General features: G+C 39.3%; 2 protein-coding genes across 3 annotated transcripts in view; both read right to left on the bottom strand.

Moving 5' to 3' along the window:
• Window positions 1-5,573: 5,573 nt before the first annotated feature.
• On the bottom strand, window positions 5,574-9,260 carry rnf181 (ring finger protein 181). The gene is made up of 6 exons (XM_084727805.1): window positions 9,137-9,260; window positions 7,166-7,287; window positions 6,948-7,084; window positions 6,152-6,267; window positions 5,987-6,061; window positions 5,574-5,872 (listed from the first exon to the last, which is right to left on the bottom strand). Exons 2-6 carry the CDS (start codon window positions 7,249-7,251, stop codon window positions 5,813-5,815), a joined length of 474 nt encoding a protein of 157 aa, XP_084583931.1. The 5' UTR covers window positions 7,252-7,287; window positions 9,137-9,260; the 3' UTR covers window positions 5,574-5,812.
• A 3,042-nt stretch (window positions 9,261-12,302) lies between these two features.
• pxnb (paxillin b) overlaps window positions 12,303-17,495 on the bottom strand; it is a 28,965-nt gene continuing 23,772 nt past the window's right edge. Inside the window, exons 8-14 of one of the 2 annotated variants that reach the window (XM_084727806.1) lie at window positions 17,142-17,408; window positions 16,614-17,027; window positions 16,337-16,498; window positions 15,452-15,625; window positions 15,285-15,366; window positions 15,030-15,178; window positions 12,303-13,717 (exon numbers count right to left, since the gene is read on the bottom strand). In XM_084727806.1, the coding sequence (XP_084583932.1) occupies window positions 13,451-13,717; window positions 15,030-15,178; window positions 15,285-15,366; window positions 15,452-15,625; window positions 16,337-16,498; window positions 16,614-17,027; window positions 17,142-17,408 (1,515 nt within the window). In that variant the 3' untranslated portion in view covers window positions 12,303-13,450. The remainder of the gene's footprint in view (window positions 13,718-15,029; window positions 15,179-15,284; window positions 15,367-15,451; window positions 15,626-16,336; window positions 16,499-16,613; window positions 17,028-17,141; window positions 17,409-17,495) is intronic. The other variant, XM_084727807.1, reaches the window with a different exon arrangement.

Here is a 17,495-nt window from a genome sequence, read left to right on the forward strand (position 1 = left end):
TCCTGACCGGTGCAATAATTGCCATCAATCATCTAATAATTGACACTCCTCTGGAGTGAATAATGCCTTCTTCAGTGTGTTGGAGTTGAACGCAGGGCTCTTTTTTGTTTTAAGAAAAGATATTTGAAGTGACCTCTGTCTTCTGGTAAAACAAGCGCCTGTGTGAAAGTAAAACTAAAGCAACGTTTCCACCCACAGTATCGGCAACTTTTAGTCCCAGGAAATACTTTTAAAGCGACTTAAAGGCTCCTTCAGTCTGTTGTCTCTGTTTCCACCACATCCTACAGCTGAGAAAGTCAATTTTTTCCTTCCTGAATCCCAACACTGATTCTGAACTTCCAAGAACTGATCTGATACCAGTGCATTTAATGAGTCCCATTTCAGTGTATTCACCAATATTGATCCAGCATTTTAGACTAGAGGCATTTCTGATACGTTACAGAAACAATCATAATCATTAAGACATTAGTCTGCTGACATTTGACAAAAGCAACAGCTGTATTTACATACAGGTTTTGCATGCAACTACACAACGATGACGTTAGTTGCATCTGTCGTTCACTTTCTTCTTTAATTCCATGTTGATGTGTTGAAGTACAATGAACAAAAAAAAGTGTTTTGCAGCTGTATATTTTTTAAAATTGTGGCTGAACTAAAAAGCTGTGAGTTCACGTTCCAATACCATTTTTTCTATTCCAATTTTGATACCAGAATGTAGCATAACAACCGATCATTATTTAACTGTAAATACTTATGTAACTAATGATTATTTTCATCATTAATAAATCGGTCGGTTATTTTCTTAAATAATTGATTAGTTGTTTGGTCTATAAAATGTCAGAAAATGGTTAAAAATGTTGATCAGTGCTTCCTAAAGTCCAAGATGACGTCCTCAAATGTCTTGTTTTGCCCACAACCAAAGGATATTCAGTTTACTGTCAGAGAGGAATAAAGAAACCAGAGCATGTTCACATTTAAGACGCTGAAATCAGAGAATTTAGACATCTTTTCCCAAAAGAAAAAAAAAAAAAAAAAACGCTGATGCATTCAGCTCAACCTTAGTGTACACAATACATCCATTTGGGATTGTAGACCCTTCGCAGACAACCTCACCAAGCAGGAAATGAATGATTTTAACCCTGAGAAAAAGTGAAGAGTGCTCACTCTGCAACTAATTCTGGTGACTGGAACGTCCCCACAAGTGTTCTGCACACAAGGGTTGGGGGAAATAATTGATTCTTAGCTGCAATGCAATTCGATGCAGGAAAGTCAGTAATCGGACATTTAAAACAGCTCAGATAACCCTAGTCCCCAGAACTGAATTTAGACCCTGGTCCCTGTGGTGGAAACACACTAACTTCCTCCAAAGGTTCCTCTTTACTGTGGTGGAAATGTGGCTTATAGTCCAACTAACATGTTTCCAGAGTAACTGTTCTTGTCCACACACTGATTTGATTCCAGGCTGGACCTTTGGAAGCCTTATTTTGATTTTTGAGAAGAACCTTCCTGTTAAATCTGAAGTGACGTGAAGCCTCTTCAGTGGCGACAGAGGACGTTTGGTTCACACGAGTTAACTGAGAGGTGAAAATGATGCTTGTAGACTTTGTGCCATAAACCTCATGGTGTCAGAAGAGAGTTACAGCCAGACAGAACTACACGGGTTGTAAACTGAGGTTTTTGTTTTTTTTCATTTCTTGTTGCCAATTTCTCTTAAAGTGATCATTATCTCAACACCAAACTGCCACAAACTAAAGCTGACTAATGCCACCGGATTTATGTTACACTCCGATTCAGATTTGGTTTCATAGCGCGCACACACACACACACACACACACTCTCAGTATTCTGCCCTCTCCGTAGTGTTGATACATGTTTAACTGTTTAACCACTGGATGCCAGCAGCAATACATGTTTTTAAAAAGGTCACATCACCTACCTCTTTTATCTTTTGTGGGTTTGATGTTCTGAGTTCCAACATGTTTCCAGTTAAAACTACGGACGCCCTGAGAGGCAAGTGAAAAAAAATTCTGATGATAGGATAAACTTTTAAAGTTGAAAGTTTTCATCTGTGAAACGGGTGGAAAAAGTTTTGGGAGGTTATTTTTTTAAAATACTTATTGTTGTAATATTGATTTCAGCCACAAGAGGCTGAAGTGCACCACTACCTCGTTAACTGGCTAACAAACGGGATATGTACGTTGTGTTTAGAGGGCTGGAAGAAACATGAACGTCTTCAGTCCTGATGAGATCATGGAGCAGTGGTGCACTTCAGCCTCATGTGGCCAAAGTGAGTATTACAACAACCAACACCTCGACACTGAACAAAAACTCACTGACATCTGGGTTTTATCTTCAGCAGGTACAGTTAGGATATTCCACTATTGATGATAACCGTGATCTTTAAAAAAATTCAATATTGATATCATGTTAATAATACACATGTAATCCCGTTAAGCATACTGTATGCTGTTAAATCATTTTCCGTTTCTTTTTGTTCTCGCTCCACTAAGTGCACTTTTTAGTTTTGTTTTTTGTGCAGTTTTGGTTACAGACTCTTTCTGCCTCCGTCCACTTTTATTTTAGTGTAATTCATTTGACAAAAAACAACTAAACATGCAATAAACAAAGCTAAAATGAGTTTGACTCATAGCATTACTTTATTTTTAAACTTTTCTGTAGACATCGTGATAATATCGTTTTGTCCACAATAATCATGTAGCGAAAGTCTGACATTATGACGGCTACAACTGATATTCCCTCTAAAGTCAGATGACTCTGAAGTCGTCAAAGGTATTTATCGTCCTGTCGATCACTTCTGCTAATCTTTGTCATGTCAGCAACAAAAACCATCCATGTCAGTTCAAGCAGAGCTCAAACATTGTTGAGTTCAAAAGCGAGACTGAAGTAAAAATATGAAAAAGTAACCACCGTAACATCGTCATTGGTCTTTCTAGTTTGTGACGTCGAACGTGATACATCAGAGAAAAAAAAAAAAGAAAAAAGCAAATCATCTACTGGCAACAGGAAAGCAGGCAATCGCACATTTTAGTTATTTTTATCCACTTTAAAAATCTGCACATATGCGCTCACAAAACTTTCACTTGTTTTCACAGATGAAAAAGTAGAAATTTCACCTGACAGGTTTTTCCCACTTGTCAAAACATTTTTTCACCTCGTCTGAAGTCATAAACACAGGATAGAAAATTATTTAGATCAGACTTAGAAAATGGATCACTGGAATTTTGTTTTGTCTCTCAGGGCTTCCAAAAAAAATGTTTTCAGGTTGAGGAAAGTATTTAAGGCGGCGGTGTCTCAGCGATCCACAGCTTAACACACGAGGATCTGTCATGACGAGTGTCAGAGTGGATCCACTGTTACACGTCACGTGTCGGGTCAGTTTTCTTTACTTTTTGTGGAAATTATTTAACTTCTGTTTCTTTCTGATCTTGCCAAAAATGACTGGAATCCACTGGAGTTTGGTTGATTTTCTGTGTGTCGGCAGCAGGTGTATGAGTCGGTGTGAGTGCACTGTTTTAGCCTTATCCCTCTGTGTTGTGTGCCGGGGGAACATGTCCACATCGTTTCTTTATTTTTGTCTGTCTTGTGTTCAGCTGTAGCCGATTTCACCAAACTGTAACCGAGTCACAGGTGTGACTACAAATGGCAGCTTGTCTGAGCCCTCACATCAGGGTTTGCTTTATCCTTTTACACCATAACAACACCACTGTCCACAGGCCAAAACTTCAAGGTGGATTTACAGCCTGTTTTCTTTTCCTTCTGTCACACAGTATCTGTGTTCATGTTACTAAAGGCTGCCTGACCCGCACACGTCCTGAACCCTAGCAACAACAACACAGAAACAGAAACGTCTATAAAAAATGTATTAGTCTAATTTCCTGGATTTTAAATGTATGTAAGAGATGGTGACGGAGGAGTCCGAACAAGTCCCTGAAAACAAGTCAACACAGATTATTTTGTTTGCTTTTATAAATTCTGTAAATATGTATGATTTGTCTATCATTTAGGTATTTTCATTTGACAGAGATTTATATTCAAATATGAAATAAAAATGATAAATTATTAGCAGACGTTTTGCAGTGTCTTGTTTCACATCGTATTCATTCAGAACTTACCAACCTGAACATGTGGTTAATGGAGTCTTTGGATGGTTGTTTCTTTATAGAAAAAGAAAGTTATTTATTCATTTGCAAGCAGAAATACAAACATTTTTTGTGCAGAGGACATAAAGAATGTCTGACGTGTTTAGACAGTGTTGGTGGAAGATCGAGTACTGAGTGAAAAGGATCGTCTGGATTATATGAAGTGTGGTTTTATGACGTACTTTGCCAGTCAGTGTATTGTTAGTCAGTGTATTGCCTGCAGTAGATGGTGATCAGCACCATAGACATACATATGTAGGCACCTTCACATTGTACATCATATTATTATGCACATTTCTTAACCCATTTTTAATGAGTCATGGGTTTATAATCTACGTGGAGTTGTATTTTTTTTTCTAACTAACAAATCGAAGCAGCTGTAGACCAACAACTCCTGTGTTCTCTGAGGTAAAATGGTTTGGAGGATATTTGCTGATATCAGAAGAATCTGTCTGCATCAAGATCGAGCTGTAAAAATATTCCAAATATAGATTTTACTTAAACTGATACTGATTTTTCAGGTGTCTACATTACACTGTGTTGCTGACTACAGCTTTACGCTGCTTGACTTCCTGCACCGGTTCTCCTGCTGCTTCTCCAGGCTGGAGTGTGTCGACCACCATCTACTGCAGGTGATACACTGACTATGGATCAGTGCCTCAAACAGCCACAATTCAAAGAACCAACAGCAAACATGTGGAAGCAGTAAAACTCTGTTGGTGATGTGGGAGTGTCATGTGATACTGAAGCATGAAAACCAGTTCACACTGGTGATGTTTCTAAAGGTTTATCTGTTTTTTGGTCAGAAGAGGGAAGCTTCTTCCTCAAACATCAAGACAACATCATGGGACAAATTAAAGGGCAACTCCACCACGCATGAAGGTCAGCATGAGGATGAATAAAACTATATAATGTCTTCTGTCCAGTCTGAAAAAATAAATCCTCTCTGCTTTGGCTCACAGACTACAAATCTGCAGAGTGTGGAGTTTAAACAATTTACCCAACAGGGACTAACAGACAGTTACAGAAATGATCTGAGTTTAACTGAAAGTGAGGATCTCTGTCTGTGCTGCTTCAGTTTTAATCAGTCATTAATGAGAACCCAGACTTAATGAAGTGTGCACTTATATCAACATATTTCCTTCCTGTCTTTAAATAATTATTATCAAATAGAGATGTGTTTTTTGTGCATTGAAAGCTCATAAATTTATATAAAAAAGGAATAAAGAGGCTGAACTGAAAAGCTTCAGCGCCGCTGTCAACAGCAAACTGATCTTAAAACATATTTCTCCTAACAACAGCAAGAAAAGAGCATTTATCCAACTTAAAAACATTTTCAATTCAATGTTCACGAACCTGATGCTGCATTCACACCACGTCAAAGGAATGGAAAGAAGGAAAGCAACTTAAAAATTAAGCTTAAATTGTTACCTTGATTTTATTTAAATTGATCTGCAGATATTCTGCAGAGTTCCTGATAATTCTGACTCAAATATGAGGCTGACATCTTATTTTTGAACTTATTTCCCATCCAAATGCTTGGATTTGGATTCTGTATGAAATGACATGAATGCAGCATTTTGCATTTCCTGAGACGTTCATTGTTTTTTTTCTCATAATATTCAATAAAATGTCACCCCAGCGCCGTCGTGTCATGTGTACATGGCTCCGTGTAGATCCTCCAGCCGGTGCTCCCTCTGCTTCCTTCTCTCCTGCAGGGCAGAAAATAAATATTAATAAGAGAAAATAATAATAATAACAATAATAAAGGAGGACGTCGTGTTTAAAATGTGGTTAGAAAACGAGGATCAGTTGAACTCACTCACCTTGTCCTTTTTAAACTCCTCGTACTCTGGATTGTCGGTTGGTAATTCAAGTCTGCAGAGCGGACAGGAGTTTGTCTACAGATTTAAAAAGAACTCTGAGTCAAACGTTTCCTTCACACATCTGATGGTAAATTAAATTCTGAATTATGAATGTGTGAGCTTTACCTTGCCGAGCCATGGCAGAATACATCCTGAGTGGAAAAGGTGTTTGCAGGGCATTTCTCGAACCGTTTCCTGTTCCTCAAACTCCAGCAAACACACAGGACACTTGAGACCTTTGTCTGCAAGGAGAGAAGGTCACATTATATCCCTCTAATGTCATTAATCCAGGAAAGGTTTGTAAAATACGCTTTCTCTTTTCCTGCATCAGACTGCTTCACGTTCACACAGGAGCTCTGACTGATGATAATGACAGGTTTCACTGGAGCAACTGAAGAAAAAAGTCACTCAGGCACAAACTACAAACAACGATCCCTCAGCCTCGCTGTGAGCATCACTTCTCCCTCTACATTTATACTCAAGAGATCTTTTATAAAAGAAGAACAAACACAACGAGACACACTCACAAAGAAAAGTCAACAACTGGCCAATAAAAGACATTAAAATGTTCTAATTAGGGAAGATAATTTGATAAATTAAAATATTTAAAAGGTAAAATAAATTAGAGTTTCGTAACACAGATACAAGCAGAAGTTGGGAGGTTTAGGATCAAATTCCTAAAATTTCCAAAAGATGTAAGTTTACTACATTTAAAGGGACAATTAACCCCAAAAATACACAGTTTTCCTCTGTTTTGTGAATTTCAGTCCAGTTTCATCATGTAAAATATCATCATGTTTACCATCACTGCTCAGAAATCACAAGAGCGACAGACAGAATCCAGACTGACTGAACAACAGTTTTACAACAAAACGTGAGAAAAATGTTGGCTGTCAGTAAAAAATGGCGGCTCGACTGTCACCTGCTTGTTCCGGAGAGATGACGACCACGGTGAGGGTCTGAACAGCTGTTTTGGCAGCTGGAGGAGGAAGTCTCTGGTCCCAGTCTGACAGGTCGAAGGCCCCCGAGTCCATCAAGTCCAGACCCTGCATTAAAGACCTACACACAGACACCAGCAGCCAATCAGAGCCCTGCACACTGTTAACCACAATGAGTCAGGTGTGTGTTGAGCGGCGTCACCTGGCCAGTTCCAGCAGAGCGTTCTGACGATACTGTTCCTCAGGGTTGGTGGGCTCACAGTCGTGTTCATCAAAGTAGGAAGCCATGTTGGTCCAGCTTGTGTCCTCGTAGCATTAAGACACCTGACAGTCAGAGAGACGGACGAAGGACGATCAATCGTGTGTCAAAAACATTTCTGTCAAAACTCTCAACTATTATTTTATACATCACTGATGAGACACTGACAACCAGGACGCCACAACAACCTTCTCCTTTCTCTGATATCTATTATTTCTTCATAAATAAAACACTTAGAGCTGCAATGATCAATCAATTAATTGATTGTTAAATTAACTGCCAACTATTTTGATAACTGATTAGTCATTTTTTAAGAAAAAGTCGTCGCTCTCAAATGGACATTTTCTGGTTTCTGAGGACGTCCTGTGGACATTTTACAAATTGATTAGTATATTGATCGATAATGAAAAAGACTACATTACAGGAAAGACTTGAAAAATAGGTCTGAGTATGCAGCACACAGATGGACATGTTTGGACCTCTTTGACAAGATTTTGACAGCATTAATTAATTGATTAATCAGGAAAATAATCCACAGATTAATCAACAACGACAGGAATCATTAGTTGCAACCCTAGCTACAACAATTAGTCAATCAAAATAAATTAATTGGCAACTATTTTGATAAGAAATCAATCTTTTTAGTAATTTTTCAAGAAGAAAATATAAAAAAATATCTTCCAATTCTGACAGTTAATGTCAGTAAATGGATTTTTTCAACATTTTATAGACCAACTATTCTCACCCAGTGGGTCGAATCCAAAGAGTGTCTCTAGTGGAACCAGTGGTTCTGCTAAAAGCTTACTTGTTTTTATATCTCATCAGATCAAATAACTAAAAAAGTCTCATTAAAACGCCTAATTTCAATGATCAGTTACATCTTATATCAGTCCGACAATCGGGACACGTCATCAGGCAGCGACAAACAGCTAATGTTCCCTTTGATGCAGTGAAAAATGAAAATGAAATTAATCCGTTTTTGAAACTAAAAAAGTGATGTGGGACACAACTAGGGTTACAAATTCTAAGCACTTATCTTAAACAATCAGTGTTAACATTAACCATAAATTAATGGATTAATTGTTATAAGAAAAACATAAAGATTTGGCTACAGAGTGAAGAAGCCACCGACAAAACGTGATGTTTGCTTCTAATAAAATCACAGTAACTCAGTTCATTGTTTATTCATAAAATGCTGTTTATGAAGCTAACAAATAAAATGTATATAAATAATCAATAAATATAGACTGATATAGTTGTGACAGGCCAATATCAGGCTGATATATCAGTCTGCCTCTAATATAAAGACCTACATAATAAATAGATGTGATTAAATATCTGATCAAATGTGGAGCACACTCATTAAAAAATCTGTTATATTTCAGATCTTTACTTAATAGATCGATTACATTTTATTTGCTTGATCAAATACTTAAGGACGCTCAATTGATCATCGATTAATTGTTGTCATAATAATCAGCAGATTAATCATCTCAGTCTTCTGTTTAACTGACTAAAGGTCTGTAATTCAAACAGCAGCGTTCATTCATATAAAAACTGTTTCCTGTTTTTCCTTCAAACTTTTAAGTTTGAGCGGTTTTTCATCAGAAAACACAAGCAGCCGATTTCAAACTTAAAACGTTCCTCGCAGAAATTCGTTGATAATTCTTTGATAAACTTCATGTATTTATGCCGAATTGAAGAACCTTTCAAATATTGAAAATGTAGCGTGACTGATTCAATAAGATTCGCTCTCTGATAAACAAGGACACAAAAACGTTGATTTTCTGAACGGAGTTTGGTTCAGATCTAACAGAAGTTCAGCAAACAGGACTTCAGGGTTTATTAAACTTTTACAAACAGACGCGACGTGTTGTAGAAAAATAATAAACTGAAGAAAAGAGCTCGACTTACCCGAAATGTAGTAACAAATAAATATGTCATTCTTCCGGGTGTGACGACTTAATCACGTGGTACTTTGTCCAATCACAGCAGGGAACGACGTCACGCTTCTTCTCCTTCTTCTTTAAGTCTTCTGGTGGTTGTAAGACATGAATGTTGCATTACTGCCATCAGCTGGTAAAAGTCGTGAACTGACGATAAAAACCTACAGATTCTGTAAAGTATGTTCTTTTTCTATCGGAACATTTTATTTATTTTCTGAATGACTAAACAAACAAATAATTAAAAACTACTCAACCGGAATTATACGCAGGGAATTCAGATAATTTCCAAGTATAAAAATTAATAATAAATGCAGAAGAGAAATAATACAGACAGCTAAAATTAGTAAACCTGCTTCTGTATTTGTTTCATTTGTATATTTCTTTAGACTGGAAAAAAATGAGGACCAAAACAGCCAAAAAACAAAATAAATCAATTATTTGATTGTTACATTTGCAATTTCATTTAATTTAGCATGTTTGGTTGTTAATGTTATTTAAATTATTAGATATATTTCCTAATGTTTTTTTTTAATCTGTGCATAACCTCCAATGTACAGAACCTTGTTATTGTTGTTGGAATGATAAACTTGTTAAATGTTTTATTGTCTAATAAAGTCTGAAATTACAATAAAAAAGGTCTCATCTCTTCAGTCCACTGCTGGGATCCTCAGTTTGAGGATTACTCAAACTACAGATACCTCAGAGTTCCTCCTTGTATTTCTTTATGCATTCAAAATAAACTAATCTTCACTCCTCTTCTTTAAAATTTGAGTAGTAAGAGGATGAAGGAGTGGAAGCACATCACAAATACACCCTAGACCACATTTTGATACCAAAACAGAATTTATTTGCGTAATCACAACTAGAGTTGAGGATGAATCTCACCATTCATAACTATTATTGACATTCCAAGTGAAAAGAGGAAAAAAAAAAAAGTGAAAAGACACAAAAACAACTCAAAGAAAGTATGGCTTTGGTTAAATAGAACTTGACTAAACTGATTTGAAAATTGAACTGTTACACGAGATCTTAAACAGAGTGAGAAAAGAAGATTTAAGGCTCTAGAATTCCCTGAACAAGACGAAAAAAAAAAAAAGGCCCGTTACATGAAGATGTGCTGCAGGTCATGATTCACCATGAACAGAAGTGACCTGGTGCTTATACAGTAGATGCTCCTCAGTCATCTCAGTCCTTCCATTGAGTCTGACAGACCTCCAGGCTCCTGCACTGTTCACTGGACTCACACACTCAGAACATGAAAACATCACTGTGGAATAATTACCTGTTATCAGTATTTTACTGAATTAACCAGCGGTGTTACACACGTCGGCCTCTTCCTGCCAATGTGACCAAAAAAAAAAAAAGATCCTGTAAGAAACAGAGAATCTCTCAAAATATCAACTTCTAATTTCTCATCATTTTGCCACACTAACTCACTGCTGTCACACTACCTGATCATTTTGTCATTTTAAGCCACTGTTTAGTAGTTTTCCATTATTTTGCGAGCGTAAGTCATTATTTTGCCACACTTTTTGTCAGGAGAAAGTTTTTCATTCTAGAATCATTACAGAATCTTTTTTTACGCATCATACTGGCAAAAGGCCTTTCATATCCCATTATACCGATACAACGGCACAGACAGCCTGTTACTGCTGAAATAAATGCTGATGCTGAAATACAAAGTTGTTAATCCACAGTTGAATAGAGTTATTGGAATATCACAGCAAATCTGACATATTTTCTTCCATTATGTACTTCTTCTTTCAAAATAGTGAATAACATTCATTAGTTCTCAGTACAGTAATGACATCAACCTTCCTACCTGCCCCCCCCCTCTCTGAATAAGTGGTTATTAAACATGTTCACACTGAGCAGCCAGCGCTTCGCTTTACAACGTAGCTGCACTGGATATTTACAAAATACTTGTCAGGACGTTCTCAGAAACAGTAACGGTAGAGTCAGAGACAGTAGACCCCTAACAGTATACTCCCAATATCTGTGTGTGTGTGTGTGTGTGTGTGTGTGGTTCAACTTCACTGTGCGAGACAACAAACAGATTGTTTTCTCTTTTCTTCTGTGAAAAGATGAGGAATGATCTGGCTGGTTTGATCAGACACGCTGTATGTGAGTGAAAGTGAAGACTGAAGACCTTCATCCATCCATGATGTCTGGCTTTGGATAAAATACAGAGGTGTGTAAAATTAATTAATTTAATTCTTAATTCTTTTACAGAAGAAAGTCATCTCTGTTAGATTCTGGTATCCATACTGACAGTTTTTAAATTTACTTTCTGGGGTTGAATGAGTGACTGCATATATAAAAATCAAAAGACACTACAATTAATTTCACTCGTACTAAGTTTTCATGAATGCTGAGATATCCTGGATTTATCCATCTGCTCTGTCTGACTTTCAGTCACTGGGAAAAAAATGATCTAAAAGCCTTCCATGTTTATCTGTGGTAAAAACAGTTCATATTGTACAGTTAAAAAAACAGCAGGTCACCTGCTTCCTGCTGTAGGTTTATTGTTTCTAAAAGGACACAGAGGCTCAACCAGTGAGCAACAACGTCAATGTCACAGACTATTTCATGGACTTCTACAGTGTTCAGCATAAAACTAGAAGAGATCTGAAATATTTGAGAATTAAAAATAACAACTTCTCTTTGCCTGTTGAAAATAATCCAACACATTTCATGGGATTATAATGAAAACTTAATATATCGATGTTAATTTGAAAAAAACAAACTTGTCACTTTTTGATGTTTTTTTGAGCTCAAGATTTTCCTAATCTCTGAATTTTGATTAAATCTGCTGTCAGCTGTCAAAGCTGAAGCTGGTGTTGTTCTTTCTGCTGTCATGAGTGCACGAGTTTCCATGAGATGCAAATGTTGTTATCAGAGCGTGTACTCAGACTCTGAATTTGTTGTGACTGCGTGGACGAGGTCTGCAGACGTTTCCATGCACTGATCTAATGCACGAGTGGAACACGTCCTCCAAGCAGAATCCAGAAAGTAGAATAAACAGAACTAACAGGTGTCCACCATGTCTGAAGCTGCCATGTGTGCATCTGTCTGGGACTATGAGAGGACAGAGACATTTTTCTAAACAACAAATTTTAAGGACTTAAATCTGGCAGTGACAGTAACCGTGTTTCCATCTAACTGACCTTCCTAAGATCTTCCCACGTTCCTCTGTGCTCCAGTAACAACTTTCTCTTTTCCTGTACTTAAATATGCTCTGTGCTCAGCTCGTCGATGCTGAAAAGAAAACCACATTTTAGTGTTAATTAGCAAACTTAGCAAGTTTTGCAAACATTAGCTACCTTAAACATTGTGTAAAGCGACAGTAAATGTGTGCTATGAGTTTTTTAACATCACAGAAACATGTATTATTATTCACCCAGCCAGATTTCAATAATTAAAAGAATCTCTAAATATATAAAATTAGGTCTCAAATCATGTATTTTATTTTCTTCTGTGTCAGGTTGTTGGAACTGAAGTGAAGTGCTGAGCACAGAGCATTTCAAAGTATAGAAAACAGGAAAGGAGGAAGTTGACCGAGGTACCAAGCTCATTCACTGTTACTGGAGCACAGAGTGAAAAAGGGGCGGGATTTCAGAAGGATAAATTATCAAGCGGGAAAAAAGCAAATCAGGCAGGTTTTCATCAGCTGGTTTGGAGCGAATAAACTCGCTGTCGGTGTAAGCTACGTTAATAAACAGAGTAGAAGTAGAGGTTGAAAACAAAAACAGTTGTTTGCGACCTGCCAGTAGATCTCAAAGAAGAAGAAACAAACCCGTCACCTTGGCCATCGATGAGGAGAATCAGGAGAGGTCTTTTAAGATTCTTTTCAAATTGGACGAGAAGAAATTTTTCTTTCATTGGACAGTCAATGTTGACAGCAGAAACAGTTTCTTCTTCTCTCAGAGCAAAAACAGCTGATCAGTCATGTGACTTCACTACATCAGAACTTATTCAGAAAAAGTGTTTCTCTCTCCCACTGAGCGTTAACTCAGACAAAAAAAACACCTCAAGTGATTGTAAAAACTTCTTACAAAACTGAGTTCTTTTTAAACTTTGTTTTCCACCGATGGAAACGTGACTAAATATATTGCTTCGACCTCATGCACATACCTGATCCACCCACACTTCCATGTCATCGTCAGAATACACACGACCCTCTTTAATACAAACGCAATGAATCCCACTCCCACCCTGTCTGTGCTAAAGAAGCTTTAGACGCCTCTGACCCACACATACATACTGTGGACTGTTAGAGGCTCTAACTGAAGAGCTTGATGAAGCAGCCATGGCAGTAGGGTTTGTCGTTCTGTTCTTTAAAGGTTCCTTTGTTGAGCTGTTTCAGGCAGAAGGCACACACAAAGTGCTCCGGGTGGAACTTCTTGGACATAGCTGTGATGCAGCGTCCCGTGATGGGCTTCTGACAGCCGGAGCAGAGGGAGCCACGGCGCTCGTGGTAGTGAACTTCACAGTAGGGCTGACCGTCGTGCTCAAAGAAACTTCCATTCACAAACGGGGTGAAACACTCCTGTAAACAGACACGACAGAGAGCAGAGGAAGATGCTGTCATTATCGTGTATTTTCATGCAATGATGCAGGTAATCTACTGCTAAATACCCAGAACTTTTACTCCAGAGAAACAAATATGTTCCTTAAGCCCATGTTTCCACTGCTGGAAGACCTGCAAAGATTAGGCAAATTACTCAGCTGACGTATGAACCAGCAACTCATCCAGATGCTCAAACCATTGGCCAGTCTGCCAGTCTGAGCTGCTTCTGTTACTGCAGTAGTACTCTTACTTTAATAAAAGCTTCTTCTGGCACCGTTTCCTGGTGTAAACAATGTTCGACCCGTTTAACTTGCAGGAGATATTTGCACGTTATCATTGTAGGTCACAGTTTCCAATTACTGCTGGATTTCTTCATCAGCATAAACGCTCAGAGAGATCTGGACTTTGTTGTCGGTCCATCTGTGGTTTGCAACTGCAGATTTTTTAAAAAATGTTGGCTGAAATAAAAAGCTGCAAGTACTTGACCAGAAATGTTCAGTACTGCAGGTTCTACCCCACATTTCCTGTACTCTTAGAAAGCACTATGCCCTGAGCAGGGCCTCTCTGGAACTGAATTTAGACCCTGGTTCCTGTGGTGGAAACACAGAGTTCCTCCAAAGGCCCCTAATCCTTGGGGAAAATTCCTGCAGTGGAAATTCTGCTTAAATTAAGCTTCCTGTTTAGGAATAAATTCTGTTTCTCCCTTCAGACAAGGAGACACTTGATTTCAGCAACTTTTTTTTACCTTTACTGGATTACAGTGACCTGCTCTTTTTGAAAACACCTGAGCAGCACCTGAAGACGTTACGACACTGAGCATCACTCTGCTTTATGTTTTATTACTGTCTGTGGAAATCTCATACATCACTGTACTCTCTATGGCCTTTTCTGTTTGTCTACAAAGCTTCTCATTGGTTGTCTTTTATATATATGAATCTTTGTTTGGGCTGGTTCCTTCTTATCTGTGAAAACATGTAATAAACCAAAACCAATACAACCGTCAGCTTTCACAATATTCTACATGTTGGTCGTCAGAGTTAGGACAGAACAGAAGAAGGCAGAAAATAAATATGCTGCCCTTTATTGGAATAATGTACTCAAACTAGTCACGAGTTGATTGGGGGAATTTATTTTTGTCCCCGACCTTGTACTGGATATGAACTGGATATTGTGCTCTCTTGTTTGTCGTGTTTGACAGTTGGTCACTCTATTCCCCATCACAACGAGACTTTAACTTGGTTAAATAAAGGATATAAATCTTATCGAGGTATTATACTGAAACTGTACAGACCCTGCAGACAAAACACTCGGGATGCCAGAGGCTGCTCAGCGCTGAGATGTAGTTCTCCAAAATGGCTCTGGCACAGCCGCCACATTTTGGTGCAAACATGTCAAAGTAATCCTTCCTGCAGTAGGCTTTCCCATCCTTTTCATGGAAACCTTGTCAGAGATAAAAGAAACAGACAAAAGATCAGTTAAGATAAACACAAACCAACGTTTGCACTGCGATGAATGAACAGTTTGTATAAAAATAATAACTCAGTACCTTCTGGGCCAAAGAAGGATCCACACTGAGCGCAGAAGAAGTGTTCAGGGTGCCAGGTCCGATCCAGCGCCGTCACAACTTTCTGAAGAGACACAACAACACTTACTGTCGGTCGACCGTAATGAAAAACAGATGTGACCAAACGTGGAAACACAGCAGTGACTCACATCCAGTATGGGCCCGTTGCAGTAGTAGCAGCGTGGGGAGAACAGGTTGTGGTAATCTTTCTCACAGTACGGCTGTCCTTCACGCTCAAAAAAGTTCCTGGAGCCGATCTCCTCCTGACAGTGTGTGCACACAAAGTGTTCAGGGTGCCACGTGCGGCCCATCGCAGTCACCACCTACGCAAACACAAGAGGACACTGCATTTTGTACACAAAGTATAAAAATGATTAGAATTACAATGACCATGTATCTTTAGTGTTTTAGTAGTGTGAGGACACTCTTGAAATTTTTAGGGGCTAAACAATTTCAAAAATTGAAGAAACTGAGCATCTGTGTCAGAAGTGGTGAAAAAAATGTATATTTTATGGGTCTTGTGCATCAAAGATTATTCAATTGTACCCCTGTAAATTTTCAACAAAGTGGCCCTCGTGGTACATTTCACATATGATGACGGAAATCAGTAGGTATATGTATCAGGTCAAGCTACACAAAAAAGTCTCTAAACCCTAAACCCAACAAATCGTCGGCCATTTTGAATTTACTGTGCAGTTTCCGTGCTGTTTTTAGAATTTTCAGGAAATGTTCTTTGTAGCTGAAGTAGTAGAAAGTAGGAGAAAGTAAGTTAAACACTACATTCAATGTGATATGATAACAAACGGAGAAAAGCAGGAAAGCTCCACAGCATTTTCTGACATTTTTGCATGAAAAATTATTTAAACCATTACTCGTTTTTTAAAACAATTTAATCGTTCAAGTCTTTTTTACCTCTCGCCCAGCTGGGCAGGTGACTTGCTAGATTTATAGACATGGCATTTTCTTTTCCCCGGGAAAACGAGAACTCCTGACCTTTAACATGACAGATGTATTATCTTAACAAATCATCTCACCTGTCCTACAATCGGTTTACAGCAGGCTCCACAGACTCCTTTAGCCACCGTCTGCACACCCAGTTTGTTCAGGTCGGACTGCAGACTGCCGAGCATGTTGTCCAGCTTGTTGACCTGCGTCGGAGGGCCACCGGGAACGCCACCTTTCCCCTGGGCCATAATCTGAAACGGTGCGATGATGACAACAGTTGAAGATGCGGCTGATAGACAGAAATATAACAGAATGAAGTCAGTGTTAAGTGTGAAGAACAGACAGGACAGGAGACGGGGATCGTGCCTGCATCGGAGGGAAGATTGGGTCGTACTCTGTCTGGCAGCCAACAGACACCAGCACTTTGGGTGGAGTCACCGGCTCCAGTGGTGGAGGTCGGGTCGGGGTTTTAAGAACGGGAGGAGGGGGCTCTGGTTTGGGGGCGGGAGGTTCCTGAATCGGGGCGGGTGGAGGTGAAGCTTTAATAATCTGTCGAGGTAGAACAGGAACCGACTCCTTCAAGTGGGAGGGGTGTGGAGGAGGGGAGGGAGGTGGGGGAGGAGGAGGTGGTACTGGGGGAGGAGGTACTGGGGGAGGAGGCTGCTGTGCTGGGAGAGGTCGCTTAGGTTCTTCTATGACAGGAGGGCGGCGAGGGGCGGGGGGAGAGAGAGGTGGGAGCACCTTCCTCACAGGGACGGGTGAGTCGGGGGGAATAATGATCTGAGGAGGAGGAGAGAAAACAGACAGGAAGAACACAGAGGAGGAGAACGTGAAGAAAACTAAAAAGAAATAAAAATAATATTTGGGGAAACTGCTGAGCACGCTCATGCCAACCTTGTCAACATCACTAGCGGCACTATCGCCACGGATACGCTGTGGTTTGGACATGACGATGACACCCTCCGTCAGCCAATCATCAGGGTGCTTCCGTCGGCGCTCCGAGCGGGCGATTCCAAACTTCCCCTGCAGCTCCTCGATAAGGCGGTCCTGAGAACTGTTCTTGTTCACGATGACGGGTCCCATCTTCCTGCGCAGGTGACCGTCGCGGTACATCGGGTGCACGTTGGGCGTCTCCTTCGTGCGTCTGATCACTGATTTGAGCTACAGTGAGGCGGAACGATGGTGAGCAGCTGATCAAACGTCCACAGCAAACATCACGCAGCTTTCAGCAGGTGAGTCACACTGGAT

The sequence above is a fragment of the Lutjanus erythropterus genome, chromosome 10 (genome assembly GCF_056507025.1).
Source record: "Lutjanus erythropterus isolate fLutEry1 chromosome 10, fLutEry1.hap2, whole genome shotgun sequence".
Taxonomy (NCBI): Eukaryota; Metazoa; Chordata; class Actinopteri; order Lutjaniformes; family Lutjanidae; genus Lutjanus; species Lutjanus erythropterus.

What these genes read in the sequence shown, in the direction of transcription:
- rnf181 (XM_084727805.1), bottom strand. Translation starts at nt 7,251, where the DNA reads ATGGCTTCCTACTTTGATGAACACGACTGTGAGCCCACCAACCCTGAG. An exon ending in CATCTCTCCGGAACAAGCAG is followed by an intron (nt 6,268 to 6,947) that starts GTGACAGTCGAG and finishes CTCTCCTTGCAG; the next exon opens with ACAAAGGTCTCAAGTGTCCT. An exon ending in AGGAGTTTAAAAAGGACAAG is followed by an intron (nt 5,873 to 5,986) that starts GTGAGTGAGTTC and finishes TCTGCCCTGCAG; the next exon opens with GAGAGAAGGAAGCAGAGGGA.